The sequence below is a fragment of the Raphanus sativus genome, chromosome 6 (genome assembly GCF_000801105.2).
Source record: "Raphanus sativus cultivar WK10039 chromosome 6, ASM80110v3, whole genome shotgun sequence".
Taxonomy (NCBI): domain Eukaryota; kingdom Viridiplantae; phylum Streptophyta; class Magnoliopsida; order Brassicales; family Brassicaceae; genus Raphanus; species Raphanus sativus.
Window position 1 is genome coordinate 16,729,123 of NC_079516.1, and position 16,709 is coordinate 16,745,831.

General features: G+C 33.8%; 3 protein-coding genes across 3 annotated transcripts; all 3 read right to left on the reverse strand.

Moving 5' to 3' along the window:
• Positions 1 to 965: 965 nt before the first annotated feature.
• LOC108807398 (xyloglucan glycosyltransferase 4-like) lies at positions 966 to 6,026 on the reverse strand. Its single transcript, XM_018579679.2, has 4 exons — positions 5,203 to 6,026; positions 4,790 to 5,098; positions 3,993 to 4,397; positions 966 to 1,791 (listed from the first exon to the last, which is right to left on the reverse strand). Exons 1-4 carry the CDS (start codon positions 5,839 to 5,841, stop codon positions 1,117 to 1,119), a joined length of 2,028 nt encoding a protein of 675 aa, XP_018435181.1. The 5' UTR covers positions 5,842 to 6,026; the 3' UTR covers positions 966 to 1,116.
• A 2,645-nt stretch (positions 6,027 to 8,671) lies between these two features.
• Positions 8,672 to 11,537, reverse strand: LOC130496788 (WAT1-related protein At3g28100). The gene is made up of 7 exons (XM_056989251.1): positions 11,279 to 11,537; positions 11,139 to 11,204; positions 10,926 to 11,039; positions 9,628 to 9,874; positions 9,298 to 9,459; positions 9,066 to 9,214; positions 8,672 to 8,978 (listed from the first exon to the last, which is right to left on the reverse strand). Exons 1-7 carry the CDS (start codon positions 11,473 to 11,475, stop codon positions 8,837 to 8,839), a joined length of 1,077 nt encoding a protein of 358 aa, XP_056845231.1. The 5' UTR covers positions 11,476 to 11,537; the 3' UTR covers positions 8,672 to 8,836.
• Positions 11,538 to 11,941: 404 nt separating this feature from the next.
• LOC108813003 (WAT1-related protein At3g28050) lies at positions 11,942 to 14,554 on the reverse strand. The gene is made up of 7 exons (XM_018585419.2): positions 14,202 to 14,554; positions 14,021 to 14,086; positions 13,361 to 13,474; positions 12,999 to 13,227; positions 12,739 to 12,900; positions 12,493 to 12,644; positions 11,942 to 12,260 (listed from the first exon to the last, which is right to left on the reverse strand). The coding sequence occupies exons 1-7, from the start codon at positions 14,390 to 14,392 to the stop codon at positions 12,071 to 12,073; spliced, it is 1,104 nt and encodes a 367-aa protein (XP_018440921.1). The 5' UTR covers positions 14,393 to 14,554; the 3' UTR covers positions 11,942 to 12,070.
• Positions 14,555 to 16,709: the final 2,155 nt, after the last annotated feature.

Consider the following 16,709-nt stretch of genomic DNA (forward strand, 5'->3'; position numbering starts at 1 on the left):
TCTGGAAACAATGTAATATGAAAGCTAGATACAGTTGTGATTTTTGTCGAAGCATGTGATTTAGCGGACCCACACTGTGTACATTGTCATTGATCTTGGCCGTCAAATCCATAAAAAGAGACGACTACAAACCGGGAACATTTCAAGCAATAATTTTTCCATTGTCCAAATATCTATATTCATGTTAGTCGACTTAACTATTTTCTTACCGTGTATGACATGGGTTTAATTCCAATAACTTGCTGGATTCACAAGTCTTGGAACAGGGTTTTTGCCTGATCAGTTCATACAACTTCTAGTATTGTCAGTCTATAGTATTATCTACAAATTATTTTTGTACAACCATGCAAAAAGCAGATTGTTCATCGATTACAATTTGACTAAAAGCAGATTTAAAAAAAAATGCTTTAATATAGATGTGACATCAAAAAATTTATCATAGAAAGATACATGAAAAAAAACATAAGTGGATCAAGGCCACTTAGGTCGACCACCATGGTAGTATATTAGATAAATTATGTGATTATAAAAACGCGGATCTTATTCTTCATCGATTACAATACCCCTATCTCAGTTAGAAATATACGCACCTCATTTATGGAATAAAAAGTCAGTTATCTACCTGATTAAATTCTTCAGTATGGTACGTACCTAGATAAATTAATGATATTTGTATTGCTTCGGTTCATAAACGTAGGAGTATAGTTAACCATTATACAAGTAAAGCTTAGTTTGACAAATAAGCTTGCAAACTTGAAACCCGTTTCTTGCATGTTTAGCTAGTCGGCTAAGCAGGATGTTTTCTTGGGAACTTTTTAGCATCATCAAGAATATCAAACCAGATCTTGGTAAACATGTATAGCAAACTCGAATGGCTTCTCAGTCGGATCATTAGCAGAATCTAAACCACTCTTTATACATAAACATTTAAGAGGTACAGTTTAAACTGTTAGGCCGAGATCATATAGTAAATTAATCTTTTCATTTATCTGAAACTGGACACTATAAGTTTTTGAAAATTAGGTATAAAACCCACATTTAAAGGGAAAATAATTAAAAATAAACAAAAAATAAGCGAATATAAATGGGTTTATCTCACTTCTCCTGACTTTATGTCTAGTTGATCTGTTCTCCGATCAAATCCAACCCTACAACCAAGAAAGATAACCCCTGAAACAGCAAGAAGTAGAAGTGAAGACCGTGCGCTGATAGAAAACTCCTTGCAGCTGCGGTTAGAAGCAAGAACGCAAGTCCTAGCTCTTTCTTGAACACCATGTTCCTCTTCTTCATCTTGCTATTAGACCTCATCAGCCCTCCAATGCTCTTCTTTGAAGTTTCTTGGTCAGCAAGGTTCATCTCTTTCTCCTTAAGCTTACTCAGAAGCTCCAAACCGGACTCTGAGTTTCTCCTATGCAACTTCTCTTCTTTTTCAGCGAACGCTAACAAGTCGGATTCAGATGATCTCCCAGTCTTTTTGGTCACAACCCACTCGTAAGCCGATCCAAGCTGGAACAAGCCAGAGATCATGGCGTTGAACTTGGTTATGGACATTGTGTTTTCGAAAAGGAGGTAAGGGATTAAGAAAGGGAAAGATTTAGGGGAGGGAAGAATGTTGAGAAGAGAGATGAAAATAGGAACGTAGCAGATGATCCACAAAGGAAGCTCGGCTTCAGGTATGAACATTGTTAATGGAAGTATGATGCAGAAGAGTGTGAATGAGTAAAAGGGAAGAATAAGCTTCCTTAGAAGAAAGAAGAGGAAGATCAAATTGGCCTTCTTCCCTACCGATATCTGCAAAATCAAAACCAGAACCGAAGAACAAACCATTCAGTCTTTATTCATATTATGGATCTTCGCTAGACAACTGATTTTTTTTTTTTTTTTTTTTTTTTTTTTTTTTTTTTTGAGAAACAAAAAAAAAAGTCCTCCCCACCTTCTCTCTAGCGAACCTTTTTCTCTACAGCACATCTGATTTCTCTCTGGTGTACGGCGGCGCGTCTGCGCTTGTGCCGGCACCGGAAGAGCCTCTTCTCCCTTCTCTTGTCTTCCTTTGCTGCTTCTCGGCCTCTCTCTTCCCCTTCGAGATACTCATGGTTCTGGGTTGGCGTTTCTCTCCGGCAAGCGCTCCGTGCGCAAGGAGCGTTCCTTTCCGGCGAGCATTGACTTCACCTGGTGCTGTGGTGAGGAGGACGTAAGGTCTGGCTGAGAAGTGGTCGGCTTTTAGGGTTTATGGCGAGGTCAATTTTCTAGATCTGGTTTTTCAGATCTCGCCGGATTTCTTCGTCGTTGGTGGGTTTTGATGGTCTGTTCCATTTATTAGACGGCGGCGGTGTCGTTCGTTAAACGATGGTGACTTTCGGTAGCGGTGGTTGGTCTCTTGGTTCTTTCCGGTGTCGGTAAGATTCAACCCTTCCTTCTGTTATCAAGTGAATTTCGGTGGTGTTTGTTCCCGGAAGCGCGTCTGGAGTCTCGATACGCAGGCTCGGAGATGGTATTAGGCTTCGTTCCGGCGTGTGTGGTTGTTTCTGGTGGTTGTGACAGACAGTCGTCTATGGCTTCTCGATGGTCACCTGAGGCTCCGCTTCACTTCCGATCTATCCCCAACAGCACCCTGTCAAGTTCTCTGCGTTGAAAGTGGCCACTTTCTTTCCGGAGCTGTCTCTTTGCGTCATTCTTTTCACCGCTTCGATGACTCAGAAGCTGGTTCTTACGGTTGGTAAACGGTCTATCGGTTCTCGATAGTCGGAGTTGTAGAGGTGGTTCTCCGGAGAGTCATTGATCACCTCGGGTCAACAGCTCGTCTAAGCTACCTTCCCGGTGTCGTGTTGTCTGTCTGATTATGCGGCAGTGTAGCCTGACTTTACTTGCAGGTTTTTGAGGCTTCTTGACAGGATGTGGCGTTGATATCAACCCGGTTTCTTGCTCCTTTCGTGGCGGCAATGGAGATGGACATCTCTTGGTAAGAGTTTCTCTCATCTTTATGCTCGTCTTGGACTTCATGGACAGTAACGGTAACGAGGTTCGAAGAGTTCATCGGGAACTAGTTACTCCGGAGATGATATGGGAGTTCCCGGCAACCTCGGTAACGAGGTGAACCTCACGGTCCTGTGGTATTCATCGATGGTTGAGAACGGCAACCGATTCTTTAGGATTTTAAAAATGGCCTAGTGGAATGTGTCGGGTCTAGTGGGCGGGCGAAGCTAGGTTGTAATACATTGACTAGGGAGCTTTTGTTCAAATCGACTTTGTAACCGAAACTGATTTCCCATTAATGGGTTGAATAAAAATTTTATGTTTTCTAAAAAAAAAAAAAAAAAAAAAACTGATTTTGAGAACAATATTTTAAAAATTAAACCAGAACCACAATATTTTAACTATTTAATATTATCTCTGTTTCATAAGAAGTGTCTTTATAACTTTTTTTTTGTTACAGAAAAAATATTACTTTACAACTCTAATGCAAATTATACTCCCTCCGTTTTTTAAAGATCTATGTTCTAGGAAAAAAATTTGTTTTAAAAAAGATACATATTTTACATTTTCAATGTATTATTTAATAAAAATTTGTTAACTTCAAGAAAATTAATCGTGTTTATTGGATTTTTATTGGTTAAAAGTTATGGAAAATTGTTATTCACAAAAATCAATGCATTTTTAATGTGATTTCTTAATATATGTGAAAAGACTAGAATATGTATCTTTGAAAAACAGAGGGAGTATTTGTCTTCAACTGAAAATTAATTGTAAATTGCATTGATTTTATAAATAATTTTATTTATCTCAAATATATAATTAATAACAACTTACGTATATTTCCGTCACTTTCTTAATCTGTGTTAAAATGTCAAAGTGACACTAATTTAGAAACGGAAAGAATATTAGTTTCATCTTGACCGTCACTATGAACTCTAGGCTTTGCTTATCGTATTCTTCCAGCTGAGAACATTTAACTTATAGATGTGTTATAGAAATTGAATTTTAGTATTAGCTACCTTTGATTTGATGATTGAAGGAAGGCATAACCGGAAAAGTTGCATAGGACCGGAATGCCAACGATGTTGCTGCTTCTTGTAAGCTTCATAAGACTCAGGCAACTCACAAGTGACTTCAACATCATTGAGGTAAATGAATTTCCATCCATTGAGATGTGCTCTGACCGCGATATCCATGTCTTCGACTGTCGTTCTCTCGAGCCACCCGCCGGATTCTTCCAATGCCTTGATCCTCCAGACTCCTGCGGTTCCATTGAAACCGAAGAAGTTGAGAAACACTCCGTTCACTTGCTGTTCTACTTCGAAGTGGAAACATAGGTTTATGTTTTGTAGCCTCGTTAGGAGATTCTCGTCTTTGTTCACGAATGACCACCTTGCTTGGACTAGTCCTAGCTCTGGATTACCCTGTAGCAAAACAACACAACAAACACACATAAATATTGATTGTATCATATGCAAGTGGATTACCCTGTAGCAAAACAACACAACAAACACACATAAATATTGATTGTATCATATGCAAAACGCACTTTGATAAGTCCAAGCATGATGTCATGTAAAATTTTAAATAAACGCAAACGTAACACTAACCAACGAACACACAAAACAAAATCAAGATTAGGTTTCAACTACTTTGAACATGACCCACCGATAAAGATAGAATAAAAAACGAGACAGATGTAGTGTCGGTGATGAGTATAACTGGAAGATTAGTTTCCTGTTTTTACTGAAAACATCATCGTAACTTACAAAACTTCAAGAAAGTATTTTTATCTAGATTGTGTGTGAATGATTACCTTGAAATGAGGAATAGTCTTCTTGAGGAAATCAGGGTTTGGTGTAAAATCTGCGTCGAAAATGGTAACGAACTCGTAATCTTTAACGTAATCACATGTCATTGCTGACTTTAGATTCCCAGCTTTGTAACCAGTTCTGATCAGTCTATGTCTGTAGATTATGTTTACGCCTTTCTCGGCCCAAACGGATACTTCTTCCTTGATCAAAAGCTGTAGGTTTGGATCATCTGAGTCGTCAAGAACTTGAATCAAGATCCTATCCTTTGGCCAATCAAGCTGTGAAGCTGCTCCAATCGATTGTTCATACACCTAACATAAACACAACTGTTACAGAATACAAAACAGAGCAAAACAGAGCGAAACAGAGTAAAACAGAGGAAAACAGAGGAAAACAGAGTATGTTTATAACTTACCTCTCGTTCATTGCACATTGGGATCTGAATGAGGACCATTGGGAAGTTAGATGCGTCTTCCAAATCTATCTCATCGTCTTTGAGTCTAGGTTCGATCTTTTTAAACTTGATCCAGAAGCAGCCAAGACAGAGGACTAACCGATCAAGAGACTGGATCAAGAAGAGGACAGTGCAGAACTTGGAGAGTGTAATGACAATGGGAGCGATGTAATCTGATCGAAACGAGAGCCAAGACATGTAAGACCACTCCACAAGCCCACGAACTTCCCAAGACGGTCGGCTCATAAGATCAAGATTCCATTTCTTGTAGTGCGCGACGATTTCTATGGACAAGGCAACTATGGAGATAACAAGACAGGATTTGATGAATCTGTACATTTGTTTTCCTCTGCTTCTGGGATCTTCTTCTTCGTTTATGTTTTTGGATGAGAAAGCGATTCGCTTTCTGACTGAAGAGAAGAGCCATGAGAGACAAGAGACAACTCTGTGAGCTTTGAGGAGGATGAACCATGATAATTGTTTTGGGCTGATGGATTTTCGTTTGTTGTCAAGGAGTGAGGATTGATCTGAGCCATTGATCTCTAGTAAGGAGAAGTTGTCTGGCTTCTCCATTGTCACTGCTACTGAGTTTGGAGCCATAAATGAAACCTTAAGAGGAGAAAAGAGAGTAGAGAAATGAAGAAACAGAGAGATTGGATGTTTGGTACAAAGAAATGTTTGTCATTATAAAGATGAAACAGAGAAGTAGAAACACTGTTTCATTACATTTCCCATGAAAAATGGATCGTTTGTTTTCACAGACGTCAGACAAGACAGTGTTGAGATCAGAATCTCAGATACGCTTGCGCAGCTGTGTAACTGTAACTAGGGCTGGGCATTTTATCCGTTAAATTTGATTCGATTCGTTATCCGTTGCTATTCGATTCGAAAATTCCGAATATCCGTAAGCTTTCGAAGCAAAGCAAATACTAAAATTCAATATCCGTCAAAATCGAAGCAAATCACAAATATTAAAATTTTGGGAAGCGAATATCCGATCCGATCCGTCAATATATAAATACATGTATATTTTGATTATATTTAAAGTTTTAAATGTATATAATTATATAATTATTATTCTAATATATTATTTGATAGATTCTATTCATATTATTACTTATATAAAAGTATTACATAAAAGGAAGAGAAAATATTTACGATAATTATAATTTTTTTTTAAGTTTTGTGTTATTATAATTTTAACTAAGTTTAAAAATTTACAAAATATGAAGATTCATTGCTTTTTTTAATTTTTATCTTTTATATCATGCAAAAAATATATTTTACAAAACAAATTTGTATCAAATTTTTAAGATTATTTGTATTAATCAAAACAAATGAGAGATCCGTAAGTATCCGCGAATATCCGCAAATATCTATTTATTTTCCGGATATCCGTTTTTCCGAATATCCGTATTTTTCCGAAGCAAAGCAAATCGAAAAATCAGATATCCGTAATATTCGAAGCAAATCACAAATACCTTCAAAAACCCGAATATCCGATCCGTGCCCAGGCCTAACTGTAACTTGTGATTTAAGAGAGAGACGAGGAACATGTGATGAAGTGAACAACTAGTAATAAAGAAGAGAGAAGAAGAACAAGAGAGTCTTGCTTTCTTAGAATTTTCCTCTCTTTCTTTTTAAGTTTAGTTTGATTTTTTTTTCGAAGGAAGGTATTTTTTTTTGGTCAAAATTAAAAAGGAAATATTTTCTTTGTTTGAAAAATTGATTTCTTATTATTAGATTCTTTTTTTAGAAGATCTTAGTTATTATTATATCCAGCTTTCATGACTAAAGATGCAATTAACAATCGAACAAGATATCATAATATACCACCATAAAATAAGTGTTGTATCTGAAAACTGAAAAGGTTAAAAAAAAGTTTCGAAAACGGTTTTGATAACTTTAAAGGAATGTTCATAAATCATTTGATTGTTTTCTTTATTCGTTTTTTTGGAAAGATACTTTTTCTATTTTTTAAAAAGATTTTGTTTCTTGTATTTTAGGAGTCATAAAACCGTGTTTGGTATTTTCGATACATTGAATTTTGGTGGCAAATTTGAAATTGTTGATCCTTATTCTACAAAAACCAAGTTGTCTATATCTTAATCGTTAGAATTATCACTTAAAACAATTTTTTTTACGTCTTTCATAATTTTAAAAAAAATTTAGGTTACCAAATTTTGAAACTCTTCATTTCCATTTTATTTAAATTTGAAAGCTATTTTGTATTTCAAAGACGCGTTTACTTAGTATTTTCAGAAACTCTAGATTTCTTTTCTATATATTCGGAAAAAAAATTATAGTAATTCAAAAATAGATTTGGTGGCAATTGATGACTATTGAACTGAATGTAAATATAAATAAAAGAACGAAAGAATATTCAACGGAAGAAATAAAATAATCAGAAATATATGAATTTGTGTTTATTTTATTTTTCATTGACTATATTTTTCATAGAAGTCAGAAGAAGAATCTTTGCTTCATAACTTCTTTTTTTTGACAACAATCATCTAATCTACGAGCTTCATAACTTTTTTTTTTTTTTTTTTTTTTTTTAGCTTCATAACTTTTTTATTCATAAAAAATATAATAGGTCCCATAAATCTATAATATGACAAAAAACTCAACATGAATGGTATAAAATTTGAGAAATGAACAATTCATCATCATATTTTCTTAAATTGTGGTCACCAATTGAAACCTTAAAAAATATGCAAGCACAAAACCGTGTGTATTATATTATGCATATGAAGAAAAAAGATGAATGAAAAGTTGGAAACGCATGAGAAAATGAGATGCTCCAAAAAATCCCAAATGATAAATTTGTATGATTGGTAGAATTGGAGGATGACAACTTGGTCCAGCGAAGATACGACATCAAAAACTTATTAAAATCTAATTAGATCAACTTTAATTACTAATTCTAATATCTAATGTATTAATTTAGAATCCTATTTGAATTTACCTTGACATATTTTAAATTTAGACCTATTAAATATGTTTTGACTTTTCCACCAGCGACCACGATTTTGAATATAGTTTTGTAGACTTGCAAGACTGTTGCTAATACTATTGAAAAGTTCTCAGTTAATTCGTATTTTCATCTTCAACGTACTGTTAAGACGTGTTCGTAACATGTGCTCAACTCAAGAACAAATTTATGTAGAATCAGGTCAAATGCATAGCAATTTATAGACTAGCATGGTACATGTCCACATTCTCAAACGTATAGCTTAAGAACTATGTATTTTGTTTCTGTTTGTTTCCATTTACATGTAGAGTAAATTTGATGGTCGATTTAGTTCAGATGAGGTTTCTCTTTCTATTTAAGTGCCAACAAAAGTTTACTCTCTTCTTTGCATTGTATATTTTTTTTTTACCTTCTACAAAATTTATTTATTTAAAATAGATTGGATATGGCTACTCGTTTTATGTTTTAACAGTTAGATAGCCGTTTTCGAGTTATATACAAAGTAACATACTACTAGTATGTTTGTTTTTCCTACAAAATACTAATAGTATGTTCAGACCAAAGAAAATATACTACATGGATGTACATTCTAAAGGATGGTTACAATATTTTTTCAAATAATTAAATTTGGTCGTCGTTGTGGTTCAACAGAAGAGGAGTTTTCTCTTTTTCTAAAAGTGACATCAACCGAGTCTTGTCTTCGTTTGCTTTCCCCCACATCACAGCGTAAAACCCTAACGTTATCAAAACTCCTCCTATCAAACTGCAACATAAAGCACAACATGATTAGAGTTTTTTTCCTTCCAAATAAGTAGATCAAAAGCATTGATGGATATATATATATATATACCATCCGAGGTAGAGAGAATCGCCTAGAAAAATAGCACTCATAACAACCGCTATTAAAATCGACAGTGGCTTAAATATCGCTAAGTAAAGAGGTCCTTTGTAACGCACTGTCCATGAGTGAATCACGTAGTAAACTGGAGTGAATATTCCCTGAAATGGTTTACGAGTAAAATATGTTAAGACAAAAACAAAGGAAGTTTTATTTAACATTTGAAACTCAATATAGAGCGTACCATCGTTACGATGCTTGTCAAAGTAATATCGAATCTAATGATCCAAATGCTTGGATTATTCTTCTCGACTACGAGTCCAGTCAACGAGGTCAAGATTGAAACACACAAGGAATAGAAAAAGGAGACTGTAAATGCTGCTGGATATTCAGTCATTATATGTGCCTGCCCAATGTCATTGTACAGTACATATTGCAATGAATTGATGTTTGATATATGAGAAAAAATTATATAGGTTAAACGGATAACTAATTAGTTGACTTGGTATAGTTTAGAATACAATTTAATAACATTTTTTTAATCTAACAGTCACTGAAGTAATCATAATGGTACCTGAAGTATGAAAGAAATAGAAACGAAGATGTCTTTAATGGTAAGAAGACATCCACCGATTATCCAATCAGAATTTGAAGAAGATAACGACGGAGAAAGCGGACGGAAGTTTAGGTACGGTGGAGAAGATGCAACAAAGACACGTGGACCGTGGTAGAGAACCACCACAAGTGCACCTACTAATGACAATATTGTCCCCATCACTTTGGCTACACTGCTCCTTTCTTTCAAATTTACTTTCTCCATTCTTTTTTTCACAAATTAAAAAAATTAATGATTCTGTCACATTTTATTCCAATTATTTTTAAATCATATAGTATTTTTGTATAAATGGCAAAAACAAAAGGATGGCTTCCAAAAAAGCCGATATATACGCATCTTGTCTAATAATGCAAGCAGCCTAGTTAGATAAGTATATGGGGTTGACAAAAAAAAAGATATAAGTATATGGGACCAATGAACAGCAGCTTGTTGTTCACCACAAAGTAGGACTGTGACTTGTGCGATAGTGATATATAAACTTATTATTTACCGAACCTGAATAAATGTATTCATCGAAAGAAAGGAAAAATAAAACTAAATATATGCATTAACTGTTTTGAGAATTATATGTGCATTAAATATTCCTTTAATAAACCAAGTATTACGCGTTTAACAAAAAATATTTTCGTATTTTCTTCGGTTAAAAATCACAAAATACTATTTCACCCGTTTCAAAATGATCTATGTTTTAGAAAAATAAATATTTTTTAAAAATTCATGTTTTATATTATCAATGTATGTTATAATAACAAATTTAAAAATTTAAAAATATTAATTATATTTACTGAATTTTGATTGGCTAAAAATTATAGAAAATAGGTAAATACAGAAAATAATGTATTTATTGTGTTTTTTTAATAAGTGTGAAAACTCTAGAATATACTACATTATTTCAAAACGGAAAAATACTTGATTGAAAAAAAATTCAATGAAATATATAAAATCTGGTAAGTCAAATAGTTTCTAAATTATCATACCAGAATTTAATTTTGTAGCTGAGACAGTGGTAGTGGTGTGATAGTTGGCACTAGAAATTAGCTAATTATTAACAACTTGGTTAACGTATATTGTGGTATCTGATAGTAAAGAAATTTACATTTAGTTGATTTGAATCAAAATTCAGTTTTAAGTTGCTTATTACAATTTACTCTAACTAAGCTTAAAACAGTTATTACCATTTTGACTCATTAACAAGATATAATGATGAAGTCTTTTTTTTAAGTATCAGAAATCAACTGCAAAAGAAAAAGAAAAACCTGAAGATAATGGCGAGGATAAAGGTAAGAGCAGGAGTGATATTGCTAATAGCGGAAGCTAAGGTTGGGTTGCTGTATTTAACGCCTATGTACCCTGTGATCACATACATTGAACTATAAAAAAAAACAAAATTATATTAGCAAAACTTCAAGTGAACACTTTAAGTGAAAGTTCCATATTCATAACTGAAAGAAGAATTGTGTTGGATTTACCCTAATAGTCCAAGAAGTCCTATCTTAGAAAGTATTGAGAAACTTAGTGGAGGAAGTGATCTTGACCTGTTAAAAATACATACACAATCCAATGAAATCAACAATAAATGGTTACGAACTCCCATAAAGTGATTAGAAACCTGTTGGAGAAGAAATGAGAAGGAAGAAGGAGAAGAGAAGCAAGAAGATAAGAATAGCCTAGGAAAGCGTAAGAGTTGAGTCCCTTTGAAGTCGCTGCTTTGAACAGAGTATTCATTCCGACAATACCAGTTTCGGACGCAAGCATGGCCGTCAAGAACACGGCCTCTCTCCGCCAGAGACTTACGGCTCCAGCCATTATTGGAAATGATAAGAATTCGTAGTATTGAACGAGAGTCTTTGATTTCTTATTCCTCTCTTTTTCTCTCTTTATGCTATTATTGGAAAAAGAACGAAAAGTCGTTTTGTGGTCCCTAAGTGTCGGTTTTGTACTTTAAAATGTTCCTTCTTGGAATATTTGAAAGGTACTAAGAAGATGGTGGTATAGCAGTTTAAGGAGTTTGGCTCTTTCATGCTTTAGGTTTAATCTCTTTTTACAATGGAGAATATTATTGTACATTAAAACATTTAAGTGATTTTTCAATATTAAAAAGATATTTGAAAGAACAATGATTACGCGACTCCAAAACATTTATAAAAAATTCATGCTAAATTGAAAAAGAAACTCATTATTCTGCCAAACATACACGATTGAATTGTACATAACTATTTTTGTTTGTCATCTAAAATTCATTGGTTTGTTATGCGTGCACTAGGTTATGTAATTTTGATTAGAAGAAACTTGATTCCTAAAATTAAAGATCACATTTGTATCGTCAAATAAATTAAAAGACTTTTACATATCAAATTTTCATACACAAATATAGAGAGATGTATTGACTGGTTGATGATACTTATACATGCTCATCGTTCTTGTAACTTTCCAAGAGAGGAGCCTTCTGTGAACCTGGTGGAGAATCAAGGTCAGCTTCGTTAGCATCCTCGTTATTAGCCTTGTTGTCATCTTCGACTAAGGCCACTTCCTTGGCTTTGCCCCACATCACCGTGTAAAACCCCATGGTTATTACCGTTGCCCCTATCAAGCTGAGGCCAATAACATTCAGCACACAGTCACAAATGAAAATAAAAGAGTTAACTAAAGCAGAAAAAGATTGATAAAAAGCGATTTGAGCGGGTGATATGACTTGAAAGTATATGTGTTGAGGTCTGAACTTACTATTCAGCTTATTAAAACTAATCTTCCATTCACTAGTTACTAGTATACTACTAGACTGGATTTGGATGTACATCGTTTTCAAGTGTAAGTTTTATTCACCTGCCGATGTAAAGAGAATCCCGGAGGAAGATCACGCCCATTGCAACGGCAATGGCAATGGACAGAGGCTTGAACATTGCAACGAATAAAGGCCCCTTGATCCGCAACGCCCACGTGTGGATTGTATTGTTTATGCAAGATCCAAACAATCCCTAAAAATATAGACATAAACAAAATCTCATTGTTAATCCCTAATTGCATTCATAGTGTCTAGGAACACACATCAACCCATAGTTATAATCTCACCGAGCAAACGATTGATACTAAAGCTATATTTGGTTTTATCTTCCATGTACTCAAGTCACTCCCTTCAGTGAACAACGTGACCAGCCCGGTCCAAAAGCTCACTCCAAAGCTATAATAGCAAACAACGGTGAACTCGGATGGATACTCTCTCATGATTTGAGTCTACAAAAAAAATATTAAGATCAATAAGATGCATAAAACAAAAAAATATATAGATAGAAGTAAACTATGTATGCAAATAATGTCTATTAAAGTCAGACCTGGACAATGTACCACAACGGAACCATGAAGTACTCAACGGCAAGGAAAGCCGCACCAATGATCCAATCATGGTTAGGCGACTGTGATCGTAGAGAAATGGATGGTGGTGACATAGCGATCACCACAGGACCATTGTAAAGAGTCACAATAAATGCTCCCCCAATGGAAACTACGGTTCCTAACATTTTAGCCACACTACTTGTTCTCTTGAATGATACACTCTCCATCCTAACACCAAACTCCGAAGAAATCAACAAATGATGCCCCATGGGCTGAATATGAAGGCCTAAATATGCCTCATGGGCCGAGGGTGTTTTAGGAAATTGATAGTGTAAAGGAATATTATAGGAGGATAATAAACCTGAAAAGGATGGCCAGCAAGAAGGTAAACGCAGGAGTGAGGTTGCTGATTGCAGAAGCTAGTGTTGGAGAGCTATAGTTAATCCCCGTGTATCCCATTATGTTTGAGCAGCATCTATATTATTTTAACACCATTTTATTAACTTATTTATAAAACAAAATAGTACTATTAGATTTCGATTATTACGAAGATGAAAGCATCCCCTTTTAAAAATATATAAAAGGAATTTATTAAAAAGGAAAAACAAAAGAAAATGGGGTAGATTTTGCAGTACAGTTTGCTATAATTAGTACATGTCCTTTGTTCATCCCCATTATGTTCAAACAGAATCTATATTAATTAGAGTTTTTTTTTAAATAAATTGATCTATATAACTATGGAATAAGTTCCGGTTATTACGTTTGAACAAAAAAAAAGTACCGGTTATTACGAAGATATGAAATCATGAAAATGAAGCTTCAACAATAAATAAATAAATAAATAAATAAATAGAGGAAAATAAAAAATAGCGTTAGATTTTTGCAGAACAGTTGCAGCTTTTGGGAGCAACTTTTAGCCAAGTATCTCTAACATAAAGAAAAATCTGAGAATTTGAGGAACTCTCATGCAAATAATTTCTAATTGCTTAAAAATACGGAAATTAAAAATAAAAAACTTTACCCAATTAACCCAAGAAGCACGACTTTGTAGAGAATTGAGAAATTCATCGGTGGAAGCGTTCTTGATCTGACAAATTAAACAAAACCCCATCAATCTATTTCAAGAAAAAGATAAAAACTTCAGCTCAAAGTGGTAAAGATCGGATCAAATTAGTAAGGGGAGAAAGAAACTCTAATCTAACCTGTAGGAGAAGAAAAGAGAAGGAAGTAGAAGAAGAGCAGCAAGACCGTAAGAGTAAACGATGAAGACATGGAAACTCATGCCTTGTAAAGTAGCTGCCTTGAACAAAGTGTTTAAACCCACGTTGGCACATTCCATTATTACCAGCGCCGTCACCGGCAACACCTCTCTCTGAAAATATTTTCGCGTCATCTCTACTCTCTCGGCTCTTCTCTCTTCCGCTCTCTGATTTTATTTGTGTAGATGTGGAGTTTCGAAGAAGTGAGAAACAGAGTCGTTCTGTTTTTTTTTCTTGGGGGAAGAAAGTGCTAATAGTGTGAGTGGGTGAATGTTAGTTTTTCAGGCAAATGTGTACTTACGCACACTTGTGAATGAAGTGAAGCGGACGTGGAACATGCTGACACGTTGTACATGGGTTTTATTCCGGCCCAAATTGAATTTGGTCAAGAAATGTCAAGAAGTTGAAGTTCATTGATCAGTCTTGATAGTCAATAAAATCATTGTTTACTCTTTAATTACCTCTCTTATATGTTTCTAAAAATTGATCGCTTTCCTAAGACTTTGTTTATCAATGGACTCTTAGGTTTTCACATTGTGAATTTTACTTGTAGTAAATGGACCCTAGTTTGCCGATGTGGACTTGTAAGATATATCATTATCACGCAAAGCTGAAAAACTAATTGTTTACTAGATTCTGGACGGGTATGTTTTTTGTTTTAATTTTAATTTTCATATTTGTGTGTTGGTTATATTTGTGAATAAGTCTTAATCAAAATACATTTTATTGAATAATTGCAATTTAAAATTGATCTGGTATACGTTCGGTTAGGACTGGGTTGCGGGTTAAACCTGATTCCCTGACCCGTCAACCTGCGGATTTCAATTTCTTTTGGTCAAAAAGTCTGACCCGCATAATCCGCAAAAAATAATTTTGTATTTGCTCCACTTAATTTTGCGGTTATGGAGAGATTATATTTTTTTGACCCGCCTTAAAAGAGCGGATATATTTTTTGTTTTATATCTTCTTAGAAGTTTAATTTTTATATTTTTGTTCTTAAGTCATATTTGTGATTTTAGTCATATTTATGATTTTCTTGGTATAATATTTCTCCTAAATGGTTAATAAGAGGTTTTAATCTATTTTATTAAAATAGTTGAACCACACTTATATCTATAAAAAATTATAATTATAAAATGACTATAAAAACTGAAATATAAAATTAAAATTTTAAGAAAAATTTTAAACAAAAAACATATCCGCCTTTGAAAGGGCATGTCATAATCTAGTAATAATATTAAATAGGAATACTAATTTACCTTTTTATTAATCACTTATAATATTTTTATATTTTTTAAGATTTAAAACTTAATTTTATAATAATTTTAAAATATTTTTGAACACGCAAAATTCTTACATTTGCACTGAACAGGCAAGCTATTATATGTTGATAAAATAATCATTTAAAATAACCGAATTTATATGTACATATTAGTCGACTATGTAGATATTTATTATCAGATACTGAATACATTTTATAACTGTCGAGTACATATACGAAAGTGGTTGCGAGAATATTGGCACTAAAGGGGAAGTTACAAAATTCAATATTATTAATCTATTTAATATTATTTCTGTAACTAAAATAAATAAATAATTGGACATAACCTTGTATCAATTGGTCATGTTGAAGAATAAATAGAATAGATGTTGTTTATGTTATGATTCAATACCAAATCACATGGTTTATGCCGATGGTCTATAATGGACGCATGCATATTCCACACGCCACAACATAAAATCTACTTAGGCTCATTAAAAAATTAGTGTAGTGTCTAGTCTAATAAAAATAATGTCCTATCTGAAAACTGGAAACTGAAAGTCATCATAAAGAGACCCATGAGACGAACGAAAAAGAATAAGAATAATCATAATAATGAGTTCTTTCAAGGTTTTAGTTGTTTTGTTTTCGGAGATTATGTGTACTATGTTTTTATATATAGAATGTTGTGTCTATATATTAAAAATGATACGCTCAACTCAAGCTTTATAGAGTGATTTTGAGTTTAATGTATACCAACATATATACAAGAACATTTGGGTATGAGTTTACGTAAGCGCCTACACAAGAAAATAATAAGACTAAAAAAGAATCAATATAGTAGTCGTGATGCGGTTGTGTTTGTGTAAATCAACTTGATAGAATCATAGAAAACTACGGCGTAAGATAACACTTAGTGATAAGAGTTTTTGCCCCACAAGTAAACTAAAAGAATACGAACCTCCTTTTTATTAGATAATGGAAAAAGGACGTCGAAAACATGAGGACAATAGAGAACAACCTTTCAAGGTTAAATGCCACCATTATTGTGTGTATATTACTCTTACCTGATTCTAGGCTTTCTAGCCACTAAATAATATTTCTTTAAGAAATTTCAGTAACTATTGTACTATTGCTTGAATTATGCAGTTGTGCTATCTTCTAGCTAAAAACATATGTAAAATTATCAG